Source organism: Periophthalmus magnuspinnatus, chromosome 16 (genome assembly GCF_009829125.3).
Source record: "Periophthalmus magnuspinnatus isolate fPerMag1 chromosome 16, fPerMag1.2.pri, whole genome shotgun sequence".
NCBI classification, from domain to species: domain Eukaryota; kingdom Metazoa; phylum Chordata; class Actinopteri; order Gobiiformes; family Gobiidae; genus Periophthalmus; species Periophthalmus magnuspinnatus.
Window position 1 is genome coordinate 13,881,043 of NC_047141.1, and position 22,176 is coordinate 13,903,218.

Below are 22,176 nucleotides of genomic sequence, written 5' to 3' on the forward strand. Positions count from 1 at the left end.
ATTATTATTATTTATTTTATTTTTATTTATTTATTTATTTATTTTATTTAAAGAATCAATTCTGCATAGTAAAGCTTGAAATTGTTTTATTTCACAATCTCCATGGAAAAAAGTAAATAAAGTCAAACTTAATCAGATGAAACTGTGTTACCTTAAATGACCCAGACTTTGCCCTTTTCCTTCCTGCAGAACACTGAACAAAAACACCTTTGACTTGAAAGCATTCAAATGTCCACAGCCAATGCCCACCACCACATCCTGAGCTAAACAAAGCACCTCACTAAAGCACCCAAAACCGTTAGCGCTGTGTTCCAAGTCCTCTAACCGTCATCTTTTTCTCGCAAAGCGCTATTGAGTCTTGGCAGTGCGTTCTCAATGTAGTTTACAAGAGGACTTTTGTTTTCTTTGCGATAGCAGCGGTTTGTGCTTCTAACGCTCGCTCGGCTGGACTAGTAGACAGAGATGGAGGGAAAGGTGACTCTGGCTTAGATTCTGCATGCTGCTCAAATCGGCCTTCACAGCCCATAAACCCTGTCCTACCCAACCAGACACTTCAGCACCTTCCCCCTGGACAGGCCGTATAACCTCCTCTTATATAACACCACAAAATGGACGGTTTGTCTTTCACATCCCCCATGCACTCATGTTCAAAGATATATGCAAAACTGAACCGGCGAAGCTGTGAAATAATTTATACTTATACTTATCCCACGAAAAACAGAGCTGAGGTTTTATTTTGTTCCATTCACATGCTCATAATGCTTGGTCCCACTGCATGATGTCATCCAGTGGTAATCCAGGAAGTCTTAACAGATTTCAGTTTCATTTCTGAGCTGTAAATACCATCATGTCATCAATTATCAACTTCAAATATAGCAGCATCTGAGCTAGTAAAGGTGCACTGTGTAACCTTTTTGATGGGGTGGTGATATTTCTGCTTCATGTCTCGCCATTAAGAAATACAGGTGACGCCACAAAGTCAAGTTATAGATCAGATCTTTGGAGAGGCAATCCCCCTCACAGTAAGAAAGCAAGTCCTTGAGCAATAACAAACAGTTGTAATGGGAGGAAATATAGACAATTCAAACATTCCAGACAAAGCCATATCATCTCCATTGAGACAAGAATATGAGTTGCTTTTAGTTGTCCTAAATGTGTATTATTTGAAATGCTAATGCTGGTGTGAAAGGTAGTTCTAAATCCCTGAATAATGCACAACACAGGAGCTTTAAATTCTGAACAAAATTCCATGTATACATTTCAAAGTTTAAGAGTAACATGATTTGACGTCAGAACTGTAGATGAAAATACCAAATACCAGCTTTTTATACCAGTAGAACTCCAAGTTAGTTTTACCACTTTCAAACATTACAACTATTTTTGTTCAAACGTACTGTATTTTAATAAAAACAAAACAAACCTATGGATTCCATTGGATGTTTTCCCAACTTTGAGCATTGATATACAGGACTATGTTTGAAGTTGAGTTTATCAAAACATCTGATGGTGAACTTAACGTCCCACTGGAGCAGAAGCAGGCCTGGTTCAGAGCAACTTCAAACAGGATTACAGCTTCAGCTAAGGCTGCTATGGAACAACACTGTAAAAAATCTGAAACAAAAGTGGACTGTGCAGATGCAAAATAGTACTACATGTTTACTATGTAACAGATTGCAGCAAATTAACAATAAGTTTCTAGGCTCAATTCTGTGTATTTTCTGTCTGATGTGTACATCCTCATGCATATGCTTCCATTAATAACCCATAAACATGCAAAACGCCACTCAGCTACAGTATGTTAACCAGGATCTTGGCTTGGCTCTTTACAGATGTAGTAAAAGAAAAATTAAAATCAGCCAACTGAACAAAACATTTTGCTGCTCATCCAAGCTGCTTCTTCAGTTCTGGTCATCTTGCTGGTAGACACTGCATTATATCTATCTGAAAGGAGGAGCTAACTACAATGAAACAAAAAACAAAAGCCTTTTTAACTCTCCTTTCAAACCATTTATTTTCTTCGGCTAAGATCTGTGCCTTACTATCTTCAAAGTAGCGGTTAGTATCTTTGAGATGGAGATGGACAGCAGATTATGGTCCTGAGCTGCTTTTGCATTCTCTTATGGCTGTTTTGTTTTTGCAATATAACAGTCACTCCATTAGAGAATGTACCAACAACGTCGGGAGAGCTTCTCGGGATCCCAATCTGCCGTCCATCTCCATCTCAAAGCAAACAATTTGGCTTGAGGTCAAAGATAAACACATGGGTTATATTAGATTGTTTATGGCAAGGTGACTATTGTTGAAGCGACAAAACACAAATTGCTGTACTGCACTTGCATTTCTAAATGACAAATGCTAAATAGTTCAACATATACCAAACCCATTACAGTATCATTTGCTATCACACAATACAATGACCCCACGCTGATATCTCTTCACATTACTTTAGTTTTATCTGTGTCTGATTTACTCCTTTGACCCGATGCTTTGAGGACCCAATATGTGGTAAGGGCTGATCTTTAACATCACATTTGGTTCTTCTTATCAAAAAGGGCCTCATAAACTTGTGGTTCCTGCTTAAAACTTTGAGGTGAAATACTGGTTAGGTTGTTTTAACATTGTTCAAATTTACCTCCAATGTTTAAACAAAGAATGGCTGACTCACATAGTTTTGAAATATGTTTGATTTATTGTGTCACTGTTGGACCCTTTCTACATTTGAAAACAACACCAAAAGATAAAGTTTCAAAGGTAGTCATCTCGACAAACTTAATACTGCCTTAATACTTACTTACTAATACTACTTAAATCTGAAAATGCCCTGACTTGTTCACCTGTCCAGTTTTGAGTCCTTGTCGCCTACTACGTATATATTGGCAGCATACAATTTAGCTTCTCAGATCAGTACCTGAAGACGTAAAATACCTTCCGATAAAAAGATATATAAGATAAAATGATTTAACACATTTAAAATAACATACTCGAAAACTAACATCAATTTCAGAGTCAAAATTCCAAACAGGTGATCTTTGAATTATGATCCTCATGTAGTGTATTTATCCACAACCCCATTCACAGCAGACCCAACAAAATACCTTCCAATGGTATTTATATTCATAAAAAGCCTCTATTGCAGCCATTTGTCAAGGAAAGAGCAGCCACGAAGGCATTCCACTGTTTCTAGCTGACGATTTCACCCAAAGCCAAACAGATAATTCAACATGATAACGTGCAAAGATTAAGCTGTGATACTGTTATCCCTCTGATCTGCTTTAAAACATATCGGTCTGGCATAAACAATGGATTTCTTTATCATTTTGACACTGGGCCATATGGTGTCCCTCTGTACAAACATGATACATGCGTTGCCAGGTTGGTTACTGCGGCTGAATATGTATGAGCATCCCCTCTGTGGCCTCCTCCATTAAAGCATTACTGTGTAGTGCAATTATACACTCATTAATTGTTCATTATGTTGAATGGTATTGTGGTGGACAGTGGTTTGGCGCTTATATGAAACATGGGTTAGTGCTTGGAGTGCAACTGGAAAGGTTTATGAATTGAATTAAATGCATTTCCTGGATATTTTGTGGAATTCAATGAACGTTTTGTTTTGATAGAAGATGATTGCATAGGACAGTTTCTCCTTATTCTTTCATGAAAACCTTTTAGTCCACCTTTTAGTCCCCACTCCCCCCCTTGTAGAATCAAGCGGTTACATTACACATGTTTAGTGACGTTTTCCCCTTACAGCCAATGAACAGCTGAACATGATGATGCATGACATGTCATGCTTTTCCGGAAACAGACGGAGTTTGCTTAAAAGGAGCAGAGTTAATACAGAGCTCCACGCATATTGGATGCGTAATTTTATGCACTGTTGTTTTGCAGCAGTTTTGCGTTCTAAACATGACGCAACGGGCAAAATAAAGGAAATGCGCAATCGAGGACACTGTGGATGATTGTACAAGTTATACTAGAGGCATGTCAGACCCAGAGTGGTTTGTGGCAAAAAGTGAAGATAGTGTTTGGATTCAGGAGTAGAGGACCTTATGTTTTGATGGATTGGATGCTGTTTATTCTGCTAGTGACTTAATTGTAGGTAAAATATATCATGTGTGATCATTAGCATGGCTTCTGTGCACATTTGTGTTTTTCCTGAGGCACGTGGGTGACCTATCAGATGTGCTCATCGGCTATTAAGATTTTTTTTGACCGTTTTGTGGACGTTGCCATTGTGAAGGCCTTCATTCTCTATAAAGGACACTGTAGATTAAAGGGTAAAATCCCTAACTATTGTGTTGGAGTTGGCAGATGCAGGAGTCATCAGAACACAGCAGGAAGAAGGATCATTGTCTTTTGTACATCAACCTGGGCAGTGACAAGACACACAGGGCAGGTTGAAGGACAAGAAGTGACATGCCAAAACTCCAGTGAAATATTTAATCCACAATATCCCCCAATGCTTCCAGCACCAAAGAGACTGCTATAATGACTGGCACACAGAAGACCAGCCATAATCATGTACAGTGTGTTTTCACTTTGCAGTGTGTGTTTGTTTACATTTTGAAGTGTGTGTTTGTTCACTGTTTGCAGTGTGTGGTTTGTAAATATATATTTATTTTGACCCATACCATTGGTTTGACAATATTTTATATACAAATATACATTTTATATTGTGTTTTGATATCATATATAAATATACATCAGTAATAGAGCAGCTAGGTGTGATACAGATTTCTCCAAGCTTTCAGTAGAGCCCTCACTGATGTCTGTCGGTTGAAGCATTCAAAGATTATTGCATTTTTTCCAAACGTTCTCCAAATGTCTCCATTTGGATGGGTTTGGAGAGGTTTGGATAAATTTGGATACATCAAAGTCCCTCCATAAAACGCCTGGATTTACTAATAATAAAAGGAGTGTAAAAATCTCATTTTTATAGATATTGTCCTTAAATTTGAAATGTGAGTGGTCAACAATATTTTCAGTTGCGATATAGTGTATTTTTGTCCCCAGCTACCTACTGCAGCTTTCTACACCTTCATTTTAACAAAAAATTTAGGCGAGGATGAGAAAAATATTCTTTTATGTGTGTTCCAAAGTGTATAAATGCTTAGCAGACAAACTTACAGTGATTCTGACACCTGTGGGTAAAACTATTGGGTGTTACCTTTACAAAGACCCCACCCCCAGGGTTCAATAATGGTTACCATTTTAATTTGGAGAGGTCAGAACAAAGGCAATTTCACCAAAATGACCCTGAATTCTATATTTGATTTTATATATTTTTTTTGTTATTGCTAAAATGATTCATCTAACTGAACCAGATCTAAACAAGAACTACACGACCGTGATTTGAGAACCAATTATATTTTTGAAAGATTTAGCACTGATTTACACTATTACTACTGTATACCGCAAATCCGACACCATGTGACACGAGCTATTCAGTCAAGTGCACCTTGCAGGCATTCAGATGGCACATACGCACATGTTAAAATAAGAAACCGAGGGAAACCCCAAGCTGCGGCGTTGGCAAAGCAGCGGGTGCATAATGAGCGATGGGCAGGGGCCTCTCTCCTAATGGGAAGATTTATTATCTCTCACTATCAATTAATCCCCGTGGACAGACCGGGGCCGCGGGAGTGCACCCGGACTATGTAAAAGACCCACACAGAGCCAAAGCCCAGCCACCGGGCCAAATGAAAAAAGATGACGGGGGTGAGGAGAGGGAAGGGGAGAGCCAAGGAGAATGAGGCAATGATGTGCAGATAATACCAATTTCAAAGATTAACGGATAGCGGCAATGGGAGAGGAGCAGTGCGGAATAGAGGTACCTGGATTGGAACAAATAATGACGGTAGAAATTGGATGATAAAATGAGGATGAAATGTGGATGGGATCACAGGCATAAAACTGAATTTGGAAGAGGCGTGCGGTGCGGTGAACTTCTGTGGGCTTTTAATGTTGTGTTCGATAGGAGAAAGCATACTGGTAGTGCAATCAGTGGAAGTGGGTCAATGGGTACTATTTTAAGGGAGGCATCTTTTGGAAATGCATTAACAAAGCGGCTAAATATAACAGTGGCTTGGTGTACACTGCAAAAGGTCTATCTAGGTAAGTTAAAATTGAGCTTTAAGTCATGTTATAATGCTGTTACCTCCTCATAATATTCCTGGAGTTGTGTTTTGTTTCATTCACACATGTTTGAGTAACCCATTATTATTAGTCTGTCCACAGCTCCAAAGATCAAACCTCCTCCCCCTATCAGTCTTCTTATCTTTACTACAGCTAATGTCGGGGTCTCATAAGAAACAACTACATTTAACTAAGCAAATAGGTACAAGCCTCCTGCAGTTGGTCAGGTCTAGGTTCAGCAACAGTCTGTGCTCAAAGAATGAGGTCAGCTGACACCTGAATATACTGAATGACCAGGTTATTCCATAAATGGATTTTTTCTTCCATGATGGCACGGGCATATTCCAAGATGACAATGCCAGGATTCATTGGGCTCAAACTGTGAAAGAGTGGTTCAGGAGCATGAGAGGTCATTTTCACACATGGATTGTCCATCACAGAGTCCAGACCTTAACCCCATTGAGAATCTTTGTGATGTGCTGGAGAAGGGTTTGTGCAGCGGTCAGATTCGACCATCATCAATGCAAGATCTTGGTGAAAAATTAATGCAACACTGGATGGAAATAAATCTTGTGACATTGCAGAAGCGAAATCGAAATAATGCCATAGCGAATGTGTGCCTTAACGCGGTTTAATAAATTATTAGAGTGTGTGACCTTTTTTTTGGCCAGGCAGCGTATGTTTCGTGATGCAAAATGATGTTCTTACTTTGCATTACATTTCATTGCACTTCATTCTATTGTCACTCTCAGTTGAAGTCTCAAGTCTAGTTTAGGCCACTTTTCTGCTTGAATATCCAAAATATTAATCCGACTTTTACAGGAGTGTGTCTTGCTTAAAATTTTTGACATTTATGTTGATTTGTCCTATTCTTTAATGCTGATCCAGATCTTGAGCTAGGTTGGGTCAGGAGTGTGCTTATATCTGTGTAAACCCTTGATCATCCAGGGAGGTTCCATAGTGGTCCATGGGTGTATACTAGTCTATGTGGTCTTATAAATGTTCTAACAAAGCTCAAGATCATTCTAAAGCTTTGCAGGAAAGGTCCAAATCTATCTTGCAAATGTGACTTTTTAGTATTTTAGTTTTGATATTAGTTTTAAAATCAGCATTAGTATCTGATCTCTGTGCATCCACGTACTAGCTGCTTGTGGCAACTCCCCATCCCTCACATGTGCCCTTTTTTGACTTCAAACCCTTCACATTAAAGCACAACCTGAAGCCGTCTGCTGACCCCTCCATCATAACTGCTCTGCTCTCCAGAGTTCTATGGCATTCGGGCTCTCGGGGGGGTTTCTCTTCCTCCTCCCCCCCCTCCCCTCTCTCTTTGACAGCACATGTTCCCACCATCGCTCTATCTCTCCTCTCTGTGTTGACCTTGGCGGGGCCGTCAGAGGCTGATGTTCCGCTCCACACCGCTGGGCTCTGCATCACTGACCTGCGGGAGGGCTGGATCAACACCGGACACATGCCATGCCTGCGTCTGTATACCCACTGGGCGGAGGAGATGTGAGGGGCAGGGGTAGGAGCTGATGGGAGGGCATCTAGCGCGCGATGAACCTTATTATAGGCAGTGTCATCATCCCCGCAAAAGTAAATTCCCCACAGAATGCGCACACCAGCTATCCGGCTGTGAAGGATAGGGCTGTGTAAAAATGTGTGGGTTTTGCAGAGGTTAAGTACGGTGCCATGTTGTTGGAAAATGACTTGAAATGACATTGGTGATTTGAGTGAACAGTTGCATCAGGAGGGCTAGAGTTTGATGTCACAGTTACAAGTTGGTGCCAGGGGATGTGTCAAATCTGTCATCTAGCACAATGGTTCTCACTCACTGGTTTACAGCTGAAAAGGTGGTTGCCAGCGATTGAATAATAAATATTAAAACCAAATGACAGTGTGCCAATACTCACCAAAATATACTAATTCTCAGGGTTAAACTTTCACTTGTTAACAACGCATACATTGTTTTAGAGTTTTATAACTGTTGATTATAGACCGTTTCAGGGCTAAAAACCGCTTGCAGAAATGGTTGTATATATGTTTATGACAAGTTTTGAGAGTCAATATCTAAATTTTAGCTAAATTTTTCAAGACTTTGTGTTATTGTAATTTTGGCACTGATTTCTATGTCAGTAAACTGGTAGAAACATATACATGCTGTAATATTTTTTTAATGAGCTTTGATGTTACTGTGTGGTGGAGTAGAGGTCAGTCGCCAAAATAGTGCAAGTTTAATTTGCGTTGTTAACTGGCTAATGCTAACCTCCCACTGAAAATGCATGAGACAATGTCCGGAATTGTACAGATGTTAGGATGGTCATGCTCAACTGACCAATACAAAACATACATAGACATGTATATAGATTGTTTGTATTTTTTTATTTAAAACTTCATATAACCCATACAGCAAACTGTACAATTGAATTATTCACAGTGTGTTAAAAAGAAAATATTTTAATAGGTCTTCTGTAGTATTTAGAATTCCCCCATGATTCACTCTGATGTTGTTTATTCTAATGTTCTCTTAACACATTTACTAGGAAAACAAAGTTGTTTTTCTTTTTTTACAAAACCTTACAAAAACTATATTCATAGAAATTCTGCATGTCCACAAAGAAAACCCTGGTTGGCACCAACGTATGTATCATTTTGTTTGAGAGGGTTTCTGCCAGAGGATAGAAGCTGGAAATCAAAAGGTTTACATAAAAAGGTTGTGATTGCTGAAACTCAAAGTCAAACACACTCTGCTAATGGAACACAGGTTATGTAGCTTACATTTGTTTCATTACTTTTCTCTCACGATTCATACAGTTTTGTGTAAAATGTCATTATTATTCACATTAATTTGTAAAAAAGATGTATATATATTCAAGAACCAAATGGACAGAACCAGTCAACCGTAATCCCTGTTGCAATTCCAATCCGTTTCAGATCTGATGGAGTGTATCTTCCATGTTACAGAAGTGAAGTGTTGTAGACACTGCCTGCATGAGGAGCTACAGTACACACAGAAGGGTACATCAGGTCCTAACTGGCCTCACTGAGTCCAGTTTTATGAGATCACCCTCTTCACAGGACAGGCCCTCAGCACAAGGGGAAGCTCAGGACGTCCTGTGCACGTCACCTTGTAAAATATAAGAGCTTTCTTCAAAGCACATTTACATACATATCCCACCTGGTCAATTCTAGTCCAATATACCATTTATAATGCATCTCCATAAAGACAGAGACAAGGTCCAGGCATGGGACTGGGATAAAGTGAGGAAGTACAGGTTAAAGCGACCTCTCTAAGAAATAAATAGCTCTATTTAAATGTGAACAGACTTTATTTATAACGGTATAAATTTAGCAAAATACATTTTCCCACTGCTCTTATCTACAGACTCTACTTTTCTGAAGGGATTCATAAACAATTATACACTTTACTAAATCAATGCTAAATTTTACAGACTGTTCAATGAGTTACACATAGTTCATTTTTCTGTTTATGTGTGAAACCTCATAGAGGCATTCTCTTTATTATCTGTGACAGCAGCTCTGACTCCATAATGGCACCTTTTTTTAGTATCAGGCATGACAAGAACATATCAGCCTCTCACTGTCAGAGCAGGTCAGGTGCTCTGTGTCCACCAGACCATAATTCACCTGCTGTATGGACGGCATAATCCACCTCATCTGTGTACAGTCATAATCCACCTGGTGTGTGCATGGCCCCAATCCAACTGGTGTGTGTGTATAACCATAATCCACCTGGTGTGTGTATAATCATAATCCACCTGGTGTGTGTATAATCATAATCTACTTGGTGTGTATAATCATAATCCATCGGGGGTGTGTATAATAATAATCCACCTGGTGTGTGTATGACCCTAATCCTACTGGTGTGTGCATGACCCTAATCCATCTACAGTCATAATCCACCTGGTGTGTGTATCATAATAATCCACCTAGAGTGTATGACCCTAATCTACCTAGTATGTATATGACCCTAATCTACCTGGTGTGTGTACAGTCACAATCCATCTGATGTGTGTATGACCCTAACCCACCTGGTGTATATAGATGACCCTAATCCACTGGGTATGTGTTGCTGACTATGATGGTGTGGACATGAGCACACAGAAATGACACACATTAAATGAAGGAACACTTAGTTCTGTCAGATTCAGGTTTCAGGACAAATCATGGCATGTTTATGTCACTACAATAGTTATTTTGTTAGTTCTGCTAATTACAAATGTCTAATAATGTGCTGTCCTAAGGCCTTTTGGTTAATAATTGAACTCCAATTAATTTCTCATTAGATAAATTAACTGTCCTGACACTGGAACTTCTTTATGATATTCTGTTGAATATTTTGATCTTTTGCAATAACTGAACATGGCTTGAACATGAATGAATATGATTCACATAATGTTTTCTGATGAAATGACCCATGGTGTTGGGTGATTGGCCTAGTACATGTTTTATAACTTATTATGAGTCTATTACCATTGGTTTTCTCCTTTAACACTACTGCACATCACCATGTCCCTGTGATCCATTCAGTGCCCATAGACAAGACTTTTGAGGTAACATTTTAGCTGTCAAAGGCCATTTTGGAGTATATTGACAAGAAAAACAGTATTGGCGAATCCTTAAAGTTGCTGCTCCATACATTTTATGATTTCTGTCCATTATTGCCATTTCTTCCAGTTCTCGCTCCATGTTATTTCCCCTTGCTTACACTCACCAGGCTTGTGTCTTGAAGTCTTTTCCCTTTATCAGTTTTTCTGAGTTCAGTGGTGAACAATGTCATACCTGCGTGGCTGAGGCTGCCATTTTGAGCGTGCCGTGCTTGGTTAGTGTCCCTATGTCACTGTGGTTGATGGAGAATCTGGTGATGCCGTCGATGCCATTGTCCCGCGCTTCCGGCAGGCCTCCCGACACATTGCTCAGAAGGCTCTTGGTTTGGGAACAGGAGCGCAGTGTCATGGAAAAACCGGAGTCATCCCAGTGCCCAAGCTCAAGCTGTCCTTTCCCGGGAGGCGACGATGGTTGTAGGCGTGCATGTTGATCACTGCGTCGCTCTTCATCACGGGAGGGGGGGGCGGAGCCGGGGGGCGGTGCTTCAGACGCCTCTCGCAGGTGAACGACAGTCTGATCTCGTCCACCATGGCGCTGCACAAAGACCTCTGGGCCAAAAGGGAGGGAGCGGGGAGGAGAGGGGAGCAGGGAGAGGGGGACAGAGAAAACAGGGATGGGGGGTAAATGCCTTAGCTTATAAAGTACTAGAGATGATGGGATGAAGTGGACTCTCTTTTAGCCCCTAAATTGCAAACTAAATACATAAAAAACTGGGGAAAAAAATAGGCAATTGACAAAGAAAGACCAATCATATACGGTATGCTGTCCCGAATATCAGACAATCATCTGAAGAATGTCCAAAGTGTATTATTTTTTGTAGGCAAAGCTAAAGGTGCACTACATTTTTTTTGGTAGAGGATCTATCACCTGCTTGTCTCCATGGTTAGCTTATTGCTGAAACAGTCCACAGTATGGCTAGAATTATCTTTATTTCCTAGCCTATTTTAGTTGAAATACAGACTATTTTGTTTTTAAAAAAACATGCAGAGGGAAGTGCTTTGTGCATTTTTCTCTCAACTGGATTTAACTTAAGTTTGATTTTTCCACTTGTTCCACTGTGACACTTCAACCAATCACCGTGAAGTGCTTCTTTGAATACTCCAATCATTGGTTCCGATCGCTTTCAGTGAGAGCTTTTCCAGATGGATGTGTAGAACTCTATTCAGAGCGCTACATGTATCAATCTGGAGAAAGCCAGGTTAGCATTATCCATCACTTTTACAGTTTTCCATGGCATTAAAACACCACAAATCAAATGAACACTTCAGTCAAATAAAAGCAGGATAGACAAGGTTGATGCCATATAGTGGAACATTCCACACAGTGCCCCTATCGGCCATCATGAATCAACAACCAAAAACTTGACTATGGCTTTCCTAATTACAACAAACATAGCACCCTGGTTTAATCCATCTGGTGTTAGTGAATACAATATCCCCATTCATACAGCAAGTGAATTAATCCTAAAAAAAGTACATTTCATCCTCCAGCATTTTGACTATATTTTATTTGGAGCATACATAAAAAAGAGTGAAGCCCACCCTTTTACTTTTTTTAACCAATAGGGGCGCTGTAAAGCAACAGTGAAGGTTCATACCACTCTGACACTGACTAATAATGAATTAATTCTCTCTGCTCCAGTTTACAATTATGCCTCTCCAAATAAATCATGTGGTGTGGAGGCCAAGCACTCTGCAGATTGGCCCAAGGCATCCAAATCCTTTTAAGACCAGTTTGAACTCCGAGCCATGACTCGTGCACATATTTGTCTTTGGGGCAAAAGATCATTCCTAAGTCGACATGGATAACCGTTGTAGTTGGCTGAATAACAGTCAAATGCACTAATAGAGTGGGTGTAATTAAATTAAGGCCTTGTTGTTGCTACATTATTCCTTATTAAAATCAAAGCAGTGTGCAACCTTATCTCAGCCAGTACATTTGATTATACTGTAAGGTTTTATTCTGCTGAAAGCAAAGCTTAAAAATAAAATAAAATATGAATAACATATATGAAATGTGAATAAATTAAATGTGAAAATACTATTATTAATGCTAAGTTGAATTCAATCGTGTGATCTTAAAACAAATGGTATGATTTATTTTTCTTACTTTAATACCAAATAATTTAGCTTTAGCTTATTTAAAAGGGCCTATACTTTATTTTTCCATATGTTTGAGCAAAATTTATCTTGCCCTAGTACAGATATTTTGTATAAGCAGCTCTTGAGATCAAAATAAGTCACCTGTGTACTTTATTTATCTAATTATAAAGTGTTTTATTGTCCTTTGATCAAATTTGCGGTTAGCATGTTAGTTATTAGCTTTACTGTGGCTGCAAAATTCCACTTTCAGTTGTGAAAAACACTTCTAAACTCATCACAGTGAATAATTAGGATGCTTTGAATTCAAAAGGTAAGCAATGAATAATGATGGATCACAGCAAACAGTATAAAAAGAACTAATTCTCTTTTTCAAATTAGTTAAAAATCAGGTATGGTGCCTTTAATGCAACAACCCTTCAATTTATACTTCAAGTTATCCTTCCTATAACTACTTACTTATACTTACAAAAAATGAACCCATCTTCCACTACCACAATTTCAAATCAATATGCACCAATAAATATGGAAAAAAAAAGCTTGATGCTGCTAAATGTTGCATGAATTCCATTTTTTGTGGTTGACACTTACATACTAATATATATTTTTCTTTTTTTTCCATTTCTCTGTCTATAATCTGTGTGGATATCTACCTGCTCGCGCTCCGCTGTCTTCCTCAGCTTGTAGATAAATTCGGCGATGGCCACAAACACGGACAGCACCAGCCCCGACGCCAGCACTATGAAGATCCCACCCAGGTTCTGGATCCCCATGGGGCCCGTCTCTCTCCGCTCCTCATCCAGACAGCTGCTCCCACTCCACCATTTCTCCTTCAGCATGTGCAGGCGGCCGTCCTCTAAGATGTTGAGAATTGCTATGGAGATTTTGTCCCGGTAAGGCGAGCCTGGAAGCGAGATCTGTTTTAGTGGGGCAGGAGAGCCAGCTGGAGTCCGTGATAATAAGGTTCATAAACACACTGTGGCATGCTGTTGGAGAAGGGAGGATTTTATGTGAGGGTGCATTGTCTTACTGCTGCACATTTTTTTATTGAATTTCGATTCTCAAAAACATGGCAAGCTCAACGTATAGTGGCATCAAATGGAAACTGTGCTATTTTAATTGATTTGGATGTTTGTTTGTTTTTCTGGATAGTAACTTATTCTTCATCCAATTTACTAGGAGACCTTACATACCATCTTTAATCGGGCTCTCTGTTTTGCTATTCTGATTATCCCTATAGCAAATAAGTGTTGTCATGATACTATAAACTATTTTGATACTAAGGAATAGACTCAATACCGATGCCACAATGATAATAGAATGCCATTATCAACATTAAATTGCACTACGTTCTTTTATATTACATGCGGTCTTGTGTAATCCTTTGTCGTCCAGGTAGTTTCCATAGTGGTCCATGGGCGTATATTAGTCTATGCAGTCTAGTATTGATACTTCCTCTAGTTTTAATACTTGTTTTAGTATCAATTAGCATCAAATTTTCGATACTTTGGACAATCCTGTAATAAATACCGTCAAGCTGTTGTGTTGAGTACAGAAAATACACAATATAAAATACCTATATATCATAAAAAATAACCTGGTCTTATTTTCCAGAATTTCATTGGGTGTGAGTCACAGGCAAATTAACCAATCAGAAAATTGCAAGGTCCTTCTGCATTAACAAGCATTAAATACTGCTAATCAGAGGTGAGAGGTTTGGTTTGTTCCAATGTCAAACGTTTTTAAATCAGCATTACAACTGTTATTTGTAAGAGCTATATTTTATATTGATTTGGCCATGTCTACCACGCATCTGTGGGCACAGATAGGTCATGTTTATTGCCCCTTTAAGATTGCGATATGAAAGAATAATTGTATTGCTCTTTGAATTACTTCTATGAATAACTTTGTACGTATTGTGCTTTACAAATAACCTTACCTTACCTTGTCTGTTGAGTAATACATAAGGTTGAAGAGTGAAGATTTTGATCTAATCCATTCTTTCTAACACTGGGATGACTCAATGTCTATACTTCCAGCGGTCATGCTAACCCTTACCAAGCGGGGTGCCGATGCCGTAGCCTTTGCTGTCGAAGAGCCCTCCCACCTGGGTGAGGTTACAGTTCCGGCGGGTGATGTAATCGATGGTGGTCGACTCCATGATGAGGGCGTAGTCGGACTTAAGCACCCTCTGCACGCCGTCCTCGATAGACTTCACCAGGGACGTGCTGGGCTTGCTGCTCATGAAGGCCCACATCTTCTCAAACGTGGAGACCTTAGATTTCTGCAAAGAAAGAGAGAAAAGCAGAGGCTCTTTCAAGGTGCTCCTTTGAACATCATTTCGACAAGCTCCTTTCTTGCTGCAGGTGAGGAGAAAGATGTTGAAATACAGACACAATGGCTGCACCACGGATAGGCTCACTCTTCACACACATTTTCACATGTTAGGGCCCAAGGTGGAAACGCTGAAAACTGCTAACCATAGAAACACACTAGTCTCTAGGGTTCAATAAGGATACTACATAGGGAAAAATAAAACTGTAACAGCATTTTAGATTCATAACAAGAAAATAGCACAGTGATAACACGTCGGGATATTTTGCTCAAATATATTGTAAATACATAAGGATCCTCACATTTATCAGTGATAGGGCCGTGTTAAAAGCTGTAGCATTGCATTATAAGGATATAGAGCTATAACCAACATTTGAACTAGAAATCTGTTTCACCAGGAGTATCAAAGTCCTTAACCTAATAATAAAGCTACTCCAGACTAAATAAAATAATAATGTAGCTTATCAACCGACACAACCTAAAATATAACCTTCTATTTATCTTCACCATTATAGGACCAAAAGGACAACCATTTGCACATCTTTTTTTCATAACGCAACAATAATCAAACGTCTTTCTATTAGACCGTGTGGTATTTCACGCAATTTACACTGGGGTCACGTTTGTGCCATGCCTAATCCTAGATAATTACAGAGTAAAGACTGAGCTGTTTCAAATTGTGAGGAGTGCTATTTGGAGAAGCGCTCCTTTGTGTGCAGAGCAGACACTGATCCAGGGTGTAGTGGATATTCAAATTCAACACATTACAGGCACAATGTAATGGTATTAATGAGGGGAGCACTGCTTATGGTTTAGAATGTGTGAAAGCAATTCAGGAATCATAAAATGTGGTAACTACAGAGGTGGCAAATTCACAGGTGGCATAGGTGCTTCAATAGCTACATCCTTACGCTGCAGTGTTGCTAACAGTAGCCCCACACTTGCTATTATACTTGTTGACCCAGTCTTTTACAGTAGAAAAGGGGTTATTTTTTTCTTAACATCTAAAAATACTGGGCAGGAGTAATTCATTTGGGATTCATATTACTGTAAAAATGAGAACAAATAGCTATTTTCCCCAGGGGCAGCGCCAGACATTTTAGGTTGGAGGAGCTAGTCTTTTAACTCCCCCCTACTAAGATAGCCCGTGTAGTGATTTATAAAAACTAATATGGATTTTCTTTTTTTTCTCATTTTGAACATTTTTTTGTCAAGCTTGGAGGTGCTATGAAAGTGGGGCAAAAATCTTTGGTGAAGCTATGGGGGTGAACTGACCATTCTAGGGGAGGCTAGTGCCCCCTCAAGCCCCCCCTGGCACCACCCCTGATTTTCCCACACTTTTTTGTTGGAAGTTAAAAAATGACAGTAAATAGAATAGAGGTTAATACACTTAATACTTTATAACTACTTTATACACCTAATTTCTAGGCCTTTCGAATAATGTAGTCTATTTTAAAATGGTTGTTATTTTTGTATCAGCGGCATAAAATAGTTTACATATTATCGTTTATCGCAGTCAGTGGTGGAAGGTAATGAAGTAAAAGTAGTAAAGTACTGTACTTAAGTAAAGTACAGATACCTACAAATTCTACTTAAGTACATTTTACAGTGGATACTTTTTACTTTTACCTCACTACATTTGAGAGTAGTAGTCTGTACTTTCTACTCCAATACATTTTGAACTGGACTGAAAAGTAAAAAGTACTTTCACATGATTTGAGGGGTTATTTTTTCCATGTTCGTGGTAAATCTTAAGGTCTGTGAGTTCAAACTTTGGCTTTGAGCAAACAAAAATAAACACAATTCATGAGAAAAAAAAATCTATTTGTATTACTACTGTTGACCAAGATATTTGTTATTTTGCTAATCAATATCACCACATTTAACACTTACATAACACTGTGAAATACTTTTACTCTTAAAGTACATTTGTATCCGGTACAAAGGGGTACTTAAATACTTTTACTTAAGTAGATTTTTTTCATGTGATACTTTTTACTTTTACTTGAGTAACGTTTTGCCTCTGTATCTGTACAAACCACAAAATTGAGTACTTCACCCAACTGACCGCAGTATATCTGTAACAATATATCATGCTTCAAAATGTGTTGTTGTGACAGGTCTACTAATTTCATGCCAAGGTATGTGTTACCAAGAGAGACCATTTGTAAATGAAGGCTAGTTATTGCACCTTGTGTATACCATAAGCCATGATAAATATAGTTCTTTTGAGAGTAACTTTGTCCCAGTTTGAAACGTATGTAAACCCCTCATGTTATAATTACCATTGATGACTCCATCCATAATCGCTCCGGCTTAAACATCTGAACTCAAGTGTCGACTTTTAGCCTGTCTGTGACGTCAGTCATCTTCATCTTCGTCCTCAGGTGAAGAGCTAAAATCTGCTGCTTCTATACATGTGCACACTCTCAGGATCAGGACTCAGTGGATCAGGGGCCACTCCAGCCTGTCACTCTGATGAGATAACTGCGCACCTGGCTCTGTTCTCATTTATGTATCAAAGCTATAATCAGGACTATCAAAACACACGAACTGCACTCCAGAGAACTTTGGAGAGATTCAAAAAGGTCAACAAGTCGGGATTTGATTTGATCGTCTGGTTGTGCAAGAGGTATTAAATATTTAAGACGCTCAGTGCATTGGAGCAGTTATGATTCCTTTCTAAAAATTAGATTTTTTCTTGTGTGTAAGATTTCAATATAAGAGTTATAAAAAAAAAAAAAAAAAAAAAAAATAGAATATATATTATCTTTATCAAATTTGCTTTTGATCTATACAAAGATTAGCAGTAATTGTTTCAAGTAGTTATCCTGTTCCTTTTTTAAATCTTTGCCACGATGCAAGTAAGTATAGAGCACATTTCACAGATAAAAATCACAGAGTGCATCGGTAAAAGTCAACAATGGAGCTCTCCTTGATGAGTGAGGGATTACATCAACATAAATAGATAAAAAGATAAAGATACTTTTTAAAATTCTATCACCATATCTCCCTTCTTGTTAATTCACTTCAGCTCACCCTTCTTACACTCCCCCCATCAACTCCAACATGCTTTACATACACTACATAGACACACACTATACCGTTTAAGAAATGGTAGGTATGATGATACACATTAATTTAGCTAAAAACTGTATTGTTGTAATTACTGAAGCATGTAAATAGCTACTGTGATTTCTGTAGCGATGTGTTTTGTTATATTTTGTGTCATTCAACAGAAGAATTCCTTTCACCCTGATATCTACCAGAACAAACTAGTTATACTATGAACAAGAATTTATTGAGAAATCGATGCAGGTTATTCTAATTCATTCTTACATTTTTTGCAGTGTTAAACCAATATAATATACAGCCACTGGCAAGATTCTGGGGCATAAAACTAGGCCAGATGGGTTGGCATTGGAACATTTTCTTTCTTTTTACTCATTACTGAATTTCTTAGACGTGTTCAATAGAAATGTTCTTCTCATTGCAGAGCCGGAGATGCTTCCACTCTGTTCATGTGTTACTGTGCACCAAGGCATCGGCAGAGCATCTAAAGGCAGAGCTCAAAATAATGAAAAAAGGCAAAGACCCTGCAGGCAAACGCAGAAAGTTCGAAAAAAAAAAAAAAAAAAAAAAAAAAAAATCATTATGAAACACATCAAACAGTGTGCAGAAGTGGAGGAGCTCAAGAATCTGCCTTTGCTGAGGGAATTAAGATCTTACTGACTTTATATGGTAGTTATATCTCACGTCTTTTGTGGAATAGTATTGATAGTTCTGCTTTGGAAGTAGAGCTGGGTGAATACAGAGCTTGGAAGTTGAAACTGAATTAACCCTAATACATTTTTAATCCAACTTCGAGTAATTTAATAAAATGTTTTTGCTTTTCTTGTTGTAATTGAACAAGAACGAGAAGGACAGAAGACAAAAAGCCTTACAATCTGGTTTCAAACATAGTACACATGTTTTTTCAGCCCTGACCTCTGCCACTGTATCACAAAGCTTTATAAAAAACTATAAGCATACTCAAATTTAAAGGTGCTGTATTTAACATTTCTAGCAGAGGGTCACCCACCTGTCTCCAATTACAGACATTTCTAATTTCTAATGCTCTCAAGGCACATTACATGAATGAAACACTTTTGCCCAAGGACACAACCAATAGTATTCACCTGAGGGAGATGAGATCGAATGTCGACCTATAAGCTAATAGATCTGACTGCTCTACCAACAGTATTTTATTAAGGGAGTGGGATTTGAACCAGCAACCTTCAGGTCAGAAACACACATATTCTACCAACTGAGCTACTTGAACTAATGTTGTGAAATATTTGGTTATTTATGTAATATTTTATTAAAAACACTGGATGCACTAATGGTATGATATTTATACAAAGAGTTGGGAAGTACAACAAAAATCATGATCTATACCAGGGGTGTCAAACATACGGGGGCCACATTAACAAATTAGCTGCCTTCAAAGGGCCGGATGTAAAATAAATCGAACTACTTTTTTAACTTGTTAATTAACTTTCTGGATTTATTACTTGTTCAAGTTACAAATGTTGCATATGCATTTGCCTAGATGTAAAAATATGGCTGTGTAACTGTGCATCTCCTGATAAAATTACATTTTAAGACCATCACACCTTTTAGTTTTCCCTGTCGAGGGCCACATGACATGATGCAGAGGGCCACATTTGGCCTTGAGTTTGACATATGTGATCTAAACCAATGGAATTTGCATTAAATACCTTGAAGAAAGACATGGTGGCCCCATCTTTGACCACTCCGTACTCGATCTTGGTCTGCTTGGCGATGTCGTCGGCTGAGTCCAGGGGGGAGTCCATCCGCTCCACCGTGAGGAAGGCGGCCAGGTTGGCTGTGTAGGACGAGATGATGATGAGGGTGAAGAACCACCAGATCCCACCAATGATCCGCGTGGACAGGGCTTTGGGCATCAGCTCTGAGCCTGGACGAGACACACAGAGTGGACACAAACATTTATAATTGAACCTGTCAAAGCCACAATTTTCGATTTGAATAAAAAACAAAACTGATTCATGTACCACAGGCAAAAGTATTGATGATGGATGACAAGTATGAACAGAAACAGAAGATTAACCATTTAAAAATTCATAAAGAGTTGTTTTTATAATGGTAATCCACACAATAACATCTAAACAACCATATTTCCAAGTTGTTTATTTACACTTACGATTTCTATTTGTCTCCTGCAACTAAAACATATTTTTTAGATTTTTTTTTAGATTATTAATATATAATTATTTGTTTTGAGTGTGAATTGATTAGATAAAAATGCACTATACAACTTTTTTGGCAGAGGGTACGCCACCTGCTTGTCTCCATGGTGATCAATATGCTCCACCGTATGTCATCTACCTTGCAAAAACCTTGAAAAACCTGTAATTAAGAGGGGTAGCGTCACCTTCTTCTCTCCATTGAGAGATATTTTAATGCCAGAAAAGTAAAACTTCCACAACATCTCCATGGAGACAAGCAGTTATAGTACGCCATTAAATACAATACATTTTAACAAGAAATACTGGGAATGAACAGATCTCAGTCAAAGCGTTCCTTTATTCCTAGAACGCTTTGACCTGAAACCACATCTCAAAGCTAATTCCTGTCTTGATGTTCCACAAAATGACTAAAAATCATCATGTCAAACCCGTGACAATCCATCTAAGTATGAGCCTTGACTTGATCTCTTTCTGTCTGATCTTGTGTTGACAATGGCCAAATGACTGCTGTTAGACTTGCTTTATATCTCATCTGTGACAACCTTTAAAATACCCTTGTGCTGTGCTCTGGAGTTCCTTTACTGGGAAGATTTATGGGGCCAATTCTGAAGAGTAACAAGCCCTCAGACGGGGGGCACTGTGGTCAGCTTTTTAACCTCTCCCACCAAATTTGATTGGATTTGTCCTCTGCGGTTTGACATGGACCGCGCTGGTTACAAACAAGGCGAGACGCTGCAATCCCTTAATTCACTATGACTGGAGAGAGGGGACATCCACATCCATACTTCGGTGGCACTAAAGATGAAGTGAAGCTACGGCTAACTCAATTGAATCCTATGCTATAAAGCCCGGTTGTCAGCAGGGAGTCGTATAAGCCAGCAGTCTAATAAATAGCAGAGCAGATCAGTCATAGGGTGCCGGGGAAATAAACACTGTGTCAATATGCCGTACATTTCCTCCAGAAGGACTCAAATCGTGTAAAGCGAAAGGGGCGTAAATGCTGGTTCAGAGAGGCAGTGCTGATAGTCAATAATAAAAACACTCCATCACAATGTTATTTCTAGGATACCTGAGTCAGAGCTTTTGGGTTATTTTACAGGCAGTAGCATAACAAGTACAACATGGCATGAAAGTAGGGCGAAAGTGGCTCAGTTGGTAGAGTGTTTGTCCACTGATCCGAAGGGGGGCAGTTTGAATCCTGCTAAATCCTGAAACATAATTGGTCGAGCGGTCAGATCCACTAACCCACAGTTTGACGGTGCGATTCCAGCTCCAGCTCGTACTGCCGTTGCGTCCTTAGGCTGTGTGCACTGGTGTGTGAATGGGTGAGTCCTTCCTTGATGTAAAGCGCATTGAGAGGCTTGAACGTTGAAAAGCTCTATATAAAAAAAATGCGACCATGGAACCATAATGTGTATAGTAGTTACAAACAAATAAATAGAGAGAGTTGGGGAAATAAAGTGTCTTTTAAGAATTCACTGACAGCAAATTCATGAAGGGGATTGAATCATTAACATTTTGATTAGTGGATCAATGAGGTGCCCATTTTTAATTTTTTTTTTATCGAGGGCCACATCTCAAAACATATTCAAAGCGGAGGGCCACAGACCGGTGATCAGTGCAGTGCGGTGCTTTATACATGGTTTTGACAGAGCCTCTGTATATTAATAAAGCTTAAAACACATTCATTTTACTTCTGTATCACACTG

At 38.9% G+C, this 22,176-nt stretch overlaps 1 protein-coding gene across 1 annotated transcript in view; it reads right to left on the minus strand.

Moving 5' to 3' along the window:
- Nucleotides 1-8,566: 8,566 nt before the first annotated feature.
- The window catches only part of grik3 (glutamate ionotropic receptor kainate type subunit 3), a 73,417-nt gene continuing 59,807 nt past the window's right edge, over nt 8,567-22,176 (minus strand). Inside the window, exons 13-16 of the mRNA XM_055228071.1 lie at nt 19,958-20,175; nt 14,922-15,147; nt 13,517-13,767; nt 8,567-11,310 (exon numbers count right to left, since the gene is read on the minus strand). Coding sequence (XP_055084046.1) covers nt 10,933-11,310; nt 13,517-13,767; nt 14,922-15,147; nt 19,958-20,175 — 1,073 coding nt within the window. The 3' untranslated portion in view covers nt 8,567-10,932. The remainder of the gene's footprint in view (nt 11,311-13,516; nt 13,768-14,921; nt 15,148-19,957; nt 20,176-22,176) is intronic.